This window comes from Coturnix japonica, chromosome 17, assembly GCF_001577835.2.
Source record: "Coturnix japonica isolate 7356 chromosome 17, Coturnix japonica 2.1, whole genome shotgun sequence".
Lineage (NCBI taxonomy): Eukaryota > Metazoa > Chordata > Aves > Galliformes > Phasianidae > Coturnix > Coturnix japonica.
This window is the reverse complement of record NC_029532.1, coordinates 7,379,321-7,392,497: the sequence shown is the minus strand read 5'-3', so window position 1 is coordinate 7,392,497 and position 13,177 is coordinate 7,379,321. Positions and strand designations below refer to the sequence as shown.

Here is a 13,177-nt window from a genome sequence, read left to right as displayed (position 1 = left end):
ACAAGTCACTTAACCAGTTATGTTTACCTCCTTCAACAGTATTGAAGTTTCACTACAAACTCATCAAATTAAGACATTATTTCTGCATTCCTTACCAGCTTATCCCTATCCTTATTTTTGTTCCTGCCTTTGTAAATCCCAGTGCAGTTTGCTAAGCTGCACTTAGTAATATGTAGTGTCTATGACTTTGTCTGCAGCAGCAACAAAACCTTAGGGGAGCGGCTGTTTAATTGCTTTCTTCTAAAGGAGTTGCCATTGACTGTAACAGAAACTGAAAAAACTCTGTACATCTAGAATGTACAAAGTTCTATTTAGAGCTGTCTCCGTGTTATCCTTGTCAGCCTTCTGCTTTCATCCTGGGCTACTTACGTTCTGAATTTGCCTACTTTAAAATGTGGTTACCTTTTGGAATCAATGCCCAGGTTTTTCTGTTTGCTTTGAGCTATTCAGCTACTAAAGCTTGAAGTAAAAGTCAGCAAAGGTCACTGAAATTCAGGATCCAAGTTCCTGCAAGTATTCCTGGGTAGGGTGTTTCCTTCAATACTGTTACTCACAGTTTGTATCTCCTTGATGTGTCAGTGCTTTGGGTAAGATTGAGGTCCTGCTGTTCTCTCACTGACCTTGAAAACCTCATCTAAATTAACAAGCAAGTCAGAGGATGAGGGAAGACATTTTAAAGTGAAATAAGTTGCCCAGGACCCATGGGATGTACCTCCAGAGCACAATTAATCTCATCCTGCTGTGGATGTAAACATAAATTGTGCTCCAGATGTGCCAGTTCCTCTTAGCGGCTTGTGTTAGTAGCCAGTAAAGGCATCTAATGCTGAAAAAAGAAACCCCACATTAAGCCTTATACATTTTGCCAGCTTAATGCTGATTCCACGGTAGTGTTTGGTGTCTGTGTATCTCTCTAGTAAGAAATCAGTCCTGCCAGACTGTAACACATGGTCATCATAAAACAATTTCTTACATCTCTCAGGAGGGCTGCCATTCAGGTAGTGTCCTTCTATTGATAATTGAGTAATTTTGTTCTTTTTCCTCTCCTTTCCCACTCTGTAACAGAGATCTATCCGATCTTTTGCTAACGATGACCGCCATGTTATGGTGAAACATTCAACCATTTATCCATCTCCGGAAGAACTTGAAGCTGTTCAGAACATGGTATCAACAGTAGAATGTGCCCTTAAACATGTGTCTGACTGGATGGATGAAATGAACAAGTCTGTAAAATGTGAGAGTGATGTGGAAGCAAAGGAGGAAGCTGCAGAAAGCAATGCCAAGTGAGTGAGTTGAGCCTCATAATGTGTTACTGTACAGCTCTGAATAGGTTCCTTTCCTACTACATAAGAGTTGTAGTGTACTTTGAGTCTGTTGCATACAAATATTCATAGGTGGAAGTGGATATATTTGCACTGCTTGAGGTGGGAACATACAGAGTGAGTGGAAGGAATAGCAATAAGAAAAATTTAGGCAGCAGTTCCTCTCTTCCTTTATTTTCATGTAATATGAAGTTGCATTTTAGCAGTTAAACGTTTCAGCAATAAGTGTATGTATGTACCTGTGACACCTGAGTGCAAATCCACAGTCATGTAGCTTAGGGACTCTTTCCATTTAAGAAATGAAATATTTTTATAAACTTATTGTTTACCTAGCAAACCAGCTTTTCTAAGGATCCATTATCTTCTGTTATATAGTGCTCTGAGTGAAACATCTGTTTGCTGTATGTCCCAGTCTACTCCTTGACATGGTGCCTAGTTTTCTTGTTCTAGCATAACTCCAGTAGTTGAAGAAGAAACTGAAACAACTGGCTCCTTATTTTAGGTTTCTTGGTGTATAACTTTTTAACTTGGGCACTTAGAACCAGAACTTGGGCTTCCTGTTTCACATGCTCTCCAGTTCTGGTAAGTGTTCTCTCCAGTTTGCAGATGAGGAAGTGAAGCACTGGGAAACGAACAGCAAATTTGTCATGACCTGAAAAACCTGATTTCCAGTTCTCTGCTCTTCCTGTTAGATAATGCTTCTCCATTGAACTTCTTGGGACTCTAATCTGGTTACATCCGTAACGTAACCTGCTCTAGAGATGTAGTCAAAGGACTTCCAATTTCCTTTCCTATGGTGTGTGGAATATTAAGCAAGCCTGCAGCTACATGGGCTTTGCCCAGTAAGTTCTGTTCTTAAAACTGATAAGTGGTGTATTCTTTATCCATATATATATATTCCTTATGTTTTCTCACACCTTTTATGCTAGTGAAAGTTCTATTGTGAGGCCTTTTTTTTGGTGTTCTGGTAAATAATACTTATTTAAAGTTGTTTACATACGTGGGCAGGGTGTAATACAAACTACTCCAGCAGCAGTAAAAGTACTGATGGACTACACTGTGTACTTCTGGAGTGAGATGCAATTCTGTGCAGATAATGGAAGAAGATGCAGTCTTCCTGATTCAGAGTTATATCAGAGTTATTCCGTTTGTGAACTGAAAGTACAGTATGCTTGCTTAATGTAAAGGAGACACTGACAACCATTATATTTATTGGTTATTCCTAAATTCATAATGGGGTACGTTTGAAATTGTGAAAATGAAATGCTGCTTCCTGTTGTAATGTGATTCTTAGCTTTTTCCAGGTCTCAAAAAATTTTAGAGTAACGTTCAGGAAGTGCAGTATGAAGCTCTGCTGAATGTGCTCCAATTTAGAAATACAAAATGTGCTACTGTATTAACTGGGAAAAATCCTTCATGGGTGGGAGGGGCAGCAAGCATTCATGACTTGGTATCTTGCTATTTCCAAACAGCATTGTGGATTCTACAGAAAATTCCTCAAGCATGAATAGCATTTTTCAGCCTTTGTTTTATTTTGTTTTGTTTGCTTTTAGTATTTATACTTGCCTTTCACTGTGTCTAATTCAAAGTTGTGGGCTTGGGAGCTATCAAAAGAACTGCTTGTTCTGTGTGAAGTTTAAATGGGGTACGACCTTCTTAGGATATAGTGTCTACAAAGGAAGTGCTCAGCCGTATGAAGACCATAATATAATAGCTTTGAAAAGTAAACGTACTCATTTTGATTCCTGTGGCTTTATGTTTTCCCTAATAAATATTTAACAGGCACATGAACACTGGCATTTTTGTTCTAGGCTGAGCTGTGATGTATCACTTTCTAGGTGTGAAATGTATTCAAATAGAAATAGCAAATCACATAAATTCATGAATATTGTTACATAAACTAATGTTAAAAAATTATTTTAGACAGCCAGTTGTATTACCACGGTGGAATAATTGCAGGGTATTGAAAGGCTGCTCTTCTACAGGTGGACAATTAAGTTTTGTCATCTTATTGAAGAAGGCATTTAAATTCAGATTCCCACAGAAGTCTTTCTTGCCATGCAGTGCACTACGCGTTTTGTTGGTTACTTTTAGAATTACTGGCTGTATTTCCGCATGTCTTCTCATCTGGATAACATAGGCTATGGAATGGATTCTTTAATAATGAATTTAAAACAGTAAAGTTCCAGGCCTGCGTTAAGCACTTTTAAGACAACTGGATAGCCTTGCTATTCATACCTTTGCACAGTGTATATTTTGTGCTTCTGCTCTATTACAAATCTGGAGTACAGCTATTGTACACATCCATGCATTATTTATACACAGAGAACAATTTATTTATGCATTTGTTTGGGGGCAGATTGTTTTACTAATCACTTACAAGCTAAAAGGGGAGGGGCTAAGGTACATTTCCCTACAATGTAAATTATCTTCATTGCTAGCTACAAACCACATTTAAAGGAATTCTGCATTTTCTCATGTATCTGCATGCAGATGCTAGTCAAGTAGCATAGCTCCAGGCTAGAAGTTCAGATACTGTTTGCTTTTGTAACATTGGTTGCAAAAAAAAAAAACCAAAGCTTGTTTGTTCTGGCTGTTCCGGGGATAGTGGGATTGCCATGAGACTGACTTCCCTGTCTTCTGTTTGTGCAAACACCTTTTGCAGCATTTCCACTTAAAATACTTGGGCAAAGTCTGTGAAATGATTAGATGACATTATTTATTGAGTGAAGCTTCAGATCTCTTAAGATCCATTTGATGATCTTGGATTACAATGTGATATGCCTTGTTTTTTTAATCCAGTCTAACCTTTTGGATGGTAAGAATGACAGGAACTGGGATGCTGCCTTACTGGCTGAGATGATTTCCTACTTTTACTGATTATGTGCTTTCTGTTGTTTTTGTAAGGGGGATGTGCCGCTAGTTGGTGCCACAGTATGTGAGATGAGTCGTGGCAGTAGCTGGTTTTGAACTGTCAAAGGTGCATTTCTTGCATTTTCCTTGCTGTTTATTATGCAAGTTTTATGGTTTTTCGTTAGCCTACTAAACTGGTTTTTGTTGCAGTTTTCTTCTCAATACTCAGAACTAAAATGTTCTTACATCGCTTTGCAAGTTGTTTGCTGTGGTCCTTAAATGTTCCCCTAAACATTAGCTGGGAACTGGTATGTAGTACCTAGTACTCAAAAACCTCTATTTCTGTAGGTTCCACTGGTGAGACCTGTTGAAGGAATTAAGCCTGGAAGGCTTTCTGGAATTAAAATTTTTCCTGAAAAATCAGTTTGCAGGAGGTGCTAAAGTTCAAAATAATTATCATAATAAAATGTTTTACAATTTTTAAGGTAAAGGTTTGAATCTCTGAATTAAATGCATCATGAAGGGCTATGGCCATGTTTAAACTTGGAGCATTGCTGAAAGACCGCTCAGATCACTTCTGCTAACAGGAACTCTGTCAGAGCTCACCTAGATCATAACTATTGTATTCTTTTGGTAGATTTGCAGATTGTTAATTTTGCTTTTTTTGTGCTTTGTGACTTGAGCTAGGCATCTTCTGCATTCATGTGAACTGCAAATCAATGCTTTATTTTTTTCATAGGAGCCACTTTTATAAAAGCATTCTATGCTTAATTTTCTAATAAGTAATGTGCCACTTTAGCACTGTAATCAGTCCCATCCATTTGTCTCCTCACTGTTATAGCATAATACAAGTATTTTGAATATGTAAAAATACCATTTTAATTACTCAGAATTATTTCATTTCTAGGGATCAAAGTGGTCGGACCTTGTGTGGTGTTATGAGAATTGGCTTGGTTGCAAAGGGTTTGCTGATAAAAGATGATATGGATTTGGAGCTGGTTCTCATGTGCAAAGAAAAACCCACAAAGACCTTATTATGTATAGTCAAAGACAATCTCCCCATTCAAATTCAGGTGAGTTAATTCAGGATAGTCCTGTAGTAATGGCTGACGGCACTGTAAGGTGTGTTTGGGTAAAGACCCAAGAGAAGACAAGATAAATGCGTTATAGATTAAAGAGCATACTTTGAATCTAGGCCAACATGTAATGTGTGTATCATCTCTAATGTGTTATTATGAGGTAGCTATTCACAAAATTTAACGTCTTGCTCATGGTGCTGTCTTAATTCCTTTTTGTGATGTCAGTTTTCCTATGCTGATAGCTAATCTTTATTTAGGAACTAATACTGCTGATTTCTGTTCTCTGCTCCAATCACTAATGTGAGCTAATTGGTAGTCCCAGAAATAACTCCCTGCTCCAGCATGTGGTCCTTGTTCTCTGCTTCCCAGCTGAACTTTTTAAGTTCTATACTGTAGCAGCTTTGCTTTCCTTAGGCTTTCCCAGAATAACTGCCTCTTATGTCTGAAGTGAGAAAAATGTCAATTTAGATGGTCACTCAGTTTATTTTACTCATGAGCTTCTAGTTGTTTTTATTTATGGCTATTTCATTCTAATGTTGGCATCTGGCACGTAAGAGTTAATGCCGGTCTCTTTAAAGCAGCTAGGATTAATACCTTTAAGTCCAATCCAGATTGCACCATGCTCTGTTACTGAGAAACTGTGCCCCAGAATATTCTACTGCAAGTGCCACTCTCCAAACCAGGTCCAAACTGGATTCATTTCTCTCCTGATCTGTTTTTCTGCCTTGTGTTTATTTCCACATAGACTACATGCGTTCTGCCACTCTTGACAGCTGTTGGTTCTCACTGATCCTTTGTTCACATAAAGGGTTTATTTTAATGAGATTGTAAATACTGTGTTTGCAGATGTGGCCCTGTCCATAGCTGAAAATATTAGGAACGTACCAAATAGTAAACTTCAATACTTGTAGTAAGATGTGAATTGAGAAAGGTTGAAAGAGATGAGAAAAATTAGTGTATGCTTGGCTATTTTGGTTTGTTTTTGTTGTTGGTTTTCTTTTGAAGCTGAGGTAAGAGGGATCTGAATTGTGAAACCAGCTTACAACTATCATGACAATGAAGAGGCTTTTCAGACATGCCAGAGGAAGACAGACAAGGAAACTGTAGGTTTGTTAGTGGGCAAAACCTGCACTTGATGTACAGAGACATTAGCTTCTGCTTTACTTTGTCTTGTAGGATAACCGTGAGCAGATGCTTAAGTGATTTCATCTCAGCATTGCTGGAGCTGGAGTGCAAGTCACAACAGGAAAAGTAGTTAGATATGTTCCAACTACTGATGTTCTAACCCTATGATCATGCCAAAGCATACAAATACAAGGAGTTAGCTTAAGAATTAATTTGTAGTTTTCTGTGCAGGTCTTAAGGGTGAAAGATACAGATCAGTTAATTTCGATGGTAGTTACAGGGACAAATTATTAGGCAACTTACATTAAATTCTTTTGTAGGTAGTAATTAAGCAAGAAAAAAAAGTCCTAAAATAGATCAATTTAAAAGAAACACTCTTGACTTACTGACGTGCTGCCAGGAGAGGAAGGTCAGGTTTTCCAGGCATTCTCAGGAATCTCTTCTGGGGTTGCTATTAATGAGTGCAGTGGGAACAGTAGAATCTCACATTTGGTTTCAAGTGCTGTGTGGAAAAGGGAGCAAGAGAGAAAATCAGAAAAGAGTGAGCACCTTAAACCTCTGAAGAAAGATTAATGTTTGTGTTTGGAAAAATGCAAATGGAACGCAACTGTGAATTTCTAAAAGATGTCAGTGGTTATTTATAAAGGGGCAGGGATTCAGTACCTGCCATGGCTACCAATGGTAGTTTAAAGTCGAATTTGCATATTTGGAAGAGGCAAATAGCAAGAGGCAGTTTTGTTGCAAAACAGGCCATCAGAATTGCGTGTGGATAAGAATCAGCAGAGATTTCACCACCTCCAAACTATCTGTTGGGATTTGAAGAGTGGCTCAGAGCTGGTAAGGGATGGCCTTCATAAGCCACTCCTGTCCTGGAGGCTGTTGTCCACGTGTGCTGACAGTTATGGCTGCGTTGGTCTCACTGCACATGAGAGCATTTACAGTTAGAGGCTGCGTTAATGGACAGGCATTTTCTAAGACTAATAGTAGCTGTCAGTATTTCTTATACTAGCAGCTACAAAAGCCATCTTCTGTCTTTCAATTAAAATAAAGAAAAATGTGATAATAGTGTCCTTTGATAGTGGAGCTACTTAGCACTGTAATTAAATTTGCTGCAGATTATTTTTTTCAGGCATGTTACTGGGGTTTTTCAGCTTGTTTTTAATGAGGGAGGCAGGGCCATACTTGTTACTGCAATCTTTTGTAGCCTTCTCGTTAGTTCAAGAGGTGTATTGCAGGTACAGAAACCAGTTTTCCAGTTGATTAGGAGATTCTTGAAATCTTTCTTGGTGACTTTCAGAAACTTACAGAAGAGAAGTATCTCGTGGAGGAGCATGTAAATGAGGCAGCTATTATTATTCGTAACACAAAGGAGCCCAAGCTAACCTTGAAGGTGATACTTACGTCCCCTCTCATTCGAGATGAAGCAGAGAAGAAGGAAGGAGGTACACAGAGCGTTTTAACTTTTTTTTAAGACTGTTATATCTAAATCCTATCTAAATGCCCCGACTGTGCAGCACAGGGTTAATTACCAAGTAGGTTTTTGATTGCGTATTTTCTACTAACTAGACTGGCTATTGCCACAGATGGTTACGTTATTTGTGCTTTAAGACAACAGTCACTTAATCATAATGTAACTATGCATTAGCTTTCATTTGCAAGCAATATTGGTAGCGTTAACTTTGACACAGAGTATCTTAGTTCTCCTTTCTTTCAGACTTGCTGGTTGATTCTTGAGCACCCCAGCGCTGCACAGTCTTTTTAAATTCAGTCAGTCAAGTGGGATTGGTTCGTAGTATCTTGACAAACTCATAAAACCGTTTCTCTTCTTATAATATATAACAACTTTCCTGCAAAGCTTGCAAGTATATCCCCCTGACCCTCAATTTTTGTTCTTGATACATGTGTATGTTTCTGGCTTTAAGAGTTTCCTAACTTGGATTCAGTTGGAGTTAGGGTGCTATAACGGAGTACTTCTGCTTCTGAATTAAACGTTGTACCTCGTATCCTTGGTGCAAAATAGATTTAGAAAACTGTAACTTAGTTTCTTTCTATTCCTTCTCCCTAACTGCCTGACCTCCGATCTAGTCATAAGCCCCCTTTTGAAGAACTGCTGACTGGTAGCATCAGTGAGGCTGGAAACAAAGAGAAATAGAGAAGAGCAAATGTAGCCATATTTTACTTTTTAAATCGTGTCAGTAATTTCTGCTTCACTTCCCAAGCCTATCCCTAGAGACTTTGCCACTGGATGATGTCAGACCTTTGACCAACTGGCCATTCTCTGTCATGACAACTGAGGCAGCTGGGCCCATGTGGGCTAGGGAACTCCCTGTCGCTCTCTTCCCATTCTAGACTTGCCACAAGTCCTTTGCTTCCTCCCGTCTCCCACATGAATTACCGATACAATATGAAACGTTGGTCAGTTTCTCTTCATTTTTATTTGAGGTGAGGGCAGGAAGGCTCATTTTGAAAGAAAACCGAGCACTCTGGCAGCAGCTGGATACAGAAAAATCTTACAAAACAGATGAATGGCAAAGATTTCCTAATTGCAGTGTCTATTTATTCTCAAATTAGTAACTGTGCTCTTTTGCAAGACCACTAAAAAAAGCCCTGTATATTACTTCAGTTGTTCTTCAACTTTCCACAAGGCATTGGTCAGGTTGTGTCTGCAGCTGATGGATGTCTATGAGGAGATGTACACATACAAAAAAAGGGATGCCACTGTGGCAGTGAACTCTTAAAACTCCTGAATTGATCTCAAAATGAATGAGGATTTGAATTTTAATACTTTCCTATATCTTAAATACTCTATTTTGTTTTCATTGTATTCAGATATTTCTCTGTGTTGCTGCCTCTGGAGCAGTGTTATTCTGTAAAGCTGGTAGGAATAGCTAGGGTAAATGGATCTGGTTTCAAAGCACAGGTTCTTTGACACCAATTCATTCCAAATGAAACACATGTATTGTGTCCCTTTATAAAAGCTATGCAGATATTGATATGTAAATAAAAGTGGTAAATAGATAAGCTCATTTTTTCACAATATTTGCAATTCTCTGAGTCCCTTTTACCGAGGGAAAATATTCAGAGAAATTTTCAGCTAAAAATACCTTGATCTCCAAAGAAAACAGTGCTGGTTTTTTTTCAGTACTCCTGGAAAAGGTGCCAACCAAAATTAATTACAACCTTGTGCAATTTTGGAAACTGTTCCAAGCTTGTTCTATACCTTCTTTGGAATGGAGGAATTCAGTGCTTGTCAGTTTGCCTTTCATCTCTAGTGTAAGACAGGCTGCTTGCATTCAGGTGTCTGTGAGCCTCCCCCAGGGTGCAGAGACCACAAGAAACTGACCAAGGTTTCACTGTTCGGTGGTGAGCCACTAATCCTCCTCTAACCAAATCAGTGAGGTTAGGGCAATGGGCCTCCTTCTCAGTGCTCCCATCTGTTCTGTAGGAATGCTGTGTGTACCTTCATGCCCTGATGTCAGAATGTATCAAAAACATTTCTGGATTTCCCTTCAGTCCCCACCTCTTTGGAAAAGTGTTCATGTTTAAGCTGTGGTGTTTGCCCTATTTGCTTTTGCTGCTTGTTAGCAAAAATAAATAGTGGACTACTGTGTGTATGTGTGCGCGCGTGCATTTCAGTGTTTCTCCAATGGCTATCCATAAAGCTCTGCTTTCTCCTGTTAAGAAGATAAGCATCTAAATGCTTGCATTTTGCTTCAGATTAAACTGAAACTAATTTTTAGCCATAACATCAAATATAAGTTGAGCTCTGCAGACCAGAATGCCGTACCTTGCAAATCAGTGATTGCTACTGAGCAATAGTCACATAAGTTTATGTAATAATAAACAAGTTCAGTTACCAAAGTGGTGCTGGAATCAGCCCTGCTCCATAACTGAGCACCTACTGCACAAGCAACCTGCCTTTGCTGGCAGACAGCGATGCTCCAGGACAGAGGAACCTTGCCTCTGTGGAGAATGCAGCCCTCCTTGTGTGGCTGACTTAAGTGAATGAAGTTGGCAGCCGCACAGGAGAGTGTAAATACTGCAAGTGGAGAGAGATTTACTGAAGACTGGTTCTATGCTGCAGAGTGTGAGCTGATGTCAGGGCTTTACTTTTATCTACTTGTTTGTACTCCTTGTATCACTGCTTTTGTTAAAACCACAAGGAAAAAAAAAAAAAAAAAAGCTTTGCAACCACACTTGAAAAATTTTGATTGGGTCTCACTTTCCTGACTGGCAGAGCATGAAGAAACATGCCATTCTACTGAGGATGTTGAAAGGCAGTCTGCTACAAGCTGCTCACCCTCTTCACTGCCTGTTCTCTTCATCCTCCTGTTTAATAGAATCTTGCACCAGAAGCTGGCTGACTGCAGCATCTGCACATAGTGCTCAGAACAGCAGTACTGAAACTGGAATTAGCAAAATTCTCCAACTTATTTCTGATATAGACCTTCTGAAATAGTCTTACTCCTACTGGAGAACTGAGATTTCAGTTTGCTGAGAACAAATCTTAAGAGAATGGAAAAGCCTTTTCATTCACTGGAATGACTGATGACATCTTCTGTCTATGGCCTTATGGTTTTAAGGCAAACAAACTTACTTTGTCACTAGATGCATGTGCTATAGCAGTCTTGTGCAATAGACTGGCTTGGCAATGAACTGTATCTTGACAAAAACCAATGAGTTTGCAGTCAGTCATCTTTGCTATTTCTAACGTTTAAAAATAAGATTCTGATCATTCATTGACAGTAGCTGTTTTATAAAATACGTGAGCTTTAAGCAGATGTTTTTATTGTCCAAAATAAAGGCTCTTTTTATGCAACTATACAGATGTATATTTAGTAACTGTGCCATAAAACTACTCCTGAAAATAAATGAAACTGCAAAATTTAGAAGCAAGCGTTGTGTGCCTAAGTGACCTTTTGTTCTCACAGCAATCAAGTACCTTGAGACTGCAGCTTTTATTTGGAGAACACGCAAGAGGAGTGATTAATCTCAATATTGTAATGGTGGTGTTGAGGGCAATAAGAAACAATGCAAATATCTGCTGTGAAGTTCATCGGGGTCAGAAAATAAGCTTATAGCACTTAAGTCTTCTGCTGCCAGCAGAACAAGCACATGCAAAATGCAACTATGAACTATCAGACAAGATACCTGGTTCTGTTCAGCTTTACACTTTCTTTTTTTTTTGGCTTTGGGCTCTTTTATCCATTGTAACATCATGTGCTTTTACCAGAGTACCCTTCTCACTGGTTGCACAGGAGGTGGAGCACATTAACGTTAAAGGTGCAGTTACAGTTGGAAACAATACCACCAAAAGTAGCCTGTGGTAAAGTACTTATAAATGATTAGTAACATACAAACGGACTGTACTTTTTCTCCTAACATCCTGATATTTTAAAAGACTTTCTGGGTACTGAATCCAGCATAGATTTTGGACTGGATGTTGAATTTCATCCAGACATTCACAATCTCCCTTGCAACCTGCAGAGTTGTCCATTAGGAACAATGGAAAGGTTGTTTTAGCTTTTCCAAAATATTTACTTTGAAGAATAGTTGTGTATTCATGGGAAAACAACACATTAAAGGGTACAGTTGAGCCATGAATTTATTTTGTTTCCACTGTGATGTTCTCATGTCAGAGGAAATTCATGTTGGAACCTAAATCCTCTCAGATATGTACAGTCTGTCATTTGTACAGTTTCCAGAAAGTCTGGATGCTAATTGTATATAGATAAAAATCAGGGAGGAAAGGACTGTTACAGCATTCCTTGTTATAGAGTAAGATGTGCCTGCTAAGTGCACGCTGGATTAAAAAAAGAAAGAGATGTGAGAAAGGTGTAAAGCTCAACAGAAAACGTCTTGTCTCTATAATCCTTCTTTGAATTTCATCTGTCTGTTTTTGGTTGCTGTTGAGAGTGAAGATTTTTACAAGTGGGGTCAACTTCTCAATATGTTAATAATCTGTAACTTACCAAGCATATTTCTTTCATACGTTTTGGTAATATGAAAGATCAACTGTAGAAGTGTCTCATTTCTTATGTATTTCTTTCAGTGAATTATCGTTCAATACTACTAATGCTGTTCAATAAAAAACAAATAAATCAGATATTTTTGAAATTATCAACACGAGCATGGGAATAACGTCAGAGTACTTTGTACTGACTGTTTGTTTTTTTTTAAATTCTACCCCTCTCACAAAAATCTTCCCCTTGTCAAAAGAAGCTTGTCTGAAATTCTGTGCCATTTTTGTGCACCTAAAGTCACAAAGAAGGGAAAGAACAACCAAAAAAAGTGCTATATAGCTTTTTTCTGCCCTGCAATGTGTTCTGCATTTTTAATAAGATCCCAGATTGTCTATAGCAGTGGCCATCTTTATTATTACTATTATTCTATAAGGAGCGAATGCCTTTGCTTCTGTTGCACATGTGCACATTTACTACATTTAATGGCTTGTTTAAATTAAATAACAGTGCACTTAAATTCTGGGAGTCTTATTACCTCTTTGAGATGCTGCCGCTCTTTTTGTATTGTGACAGAAACCCCTTGGTCAAATTGTATCTGTCTCTTTTTATCCCATTTTTACCAGTAGACAGTGTTGCGATGAAAGATCCTCCGGACTTATTGGACAGGCAGAAATGCCTGGAGGCCTTGGCGTCTCTGCGGCACGCCAAATGGTTTCAGGTTGGCTATTTGTTCTTACCTTGTTGTTACTGTAGCCTTACGAGGTTTAATTTGAGCTATTTAATTTAAATGCCTCTTTAATTTCTGATTAGTCCCTAGTAGAGCAAAGGTCTACAATTC

At 38.5% G+C, this 13,177-nt stretch overlaps 1 protein-coding gene across 15 annotated transcripts in view; it reads left to right on the top strand.

Annotated features, from left to right (window-relative positions):
• Window positions 1–13,177, top strand: part of STRBP (spermatid perinuclear RNA binding protein) — a 62,920-nt gene that overhangs the window by 21,649 nt on the left and 28,094 nt on the right. For 7 of the 15 annotated variants that reach the window (XM_015879047.1, XM_015879038.1, XM_015879040.1 and 4 more), the window contains exons 3-6: window positions 1,063–1,280; window positions 5,080–5,245; window positions 7,674–7,818; window positions 12,963–13,057. In XM_015879047.1, the coding sequence (XP_015734533.1) occupies window positions 1,063–1,280; window positions 5,080–5,245; window positions 7,674–7,818; window positions 12,963–13,057 (624 nt within the window). Of the gene's footprint in view, window positions 1–1,062; window positions 1,281–2,011; window positions 2,162–4,226; window positions 4,300–5,079; window positions 5,246–7,673; window positions 7,819–12,962; window positions 13,058–13,177 lie in introns of those variants that run through there. The other 8 variants (XM_032448091.1, XM_015879041.1, XM_015879045.2 and 5 more) reach the window with 5 other exon arrangements.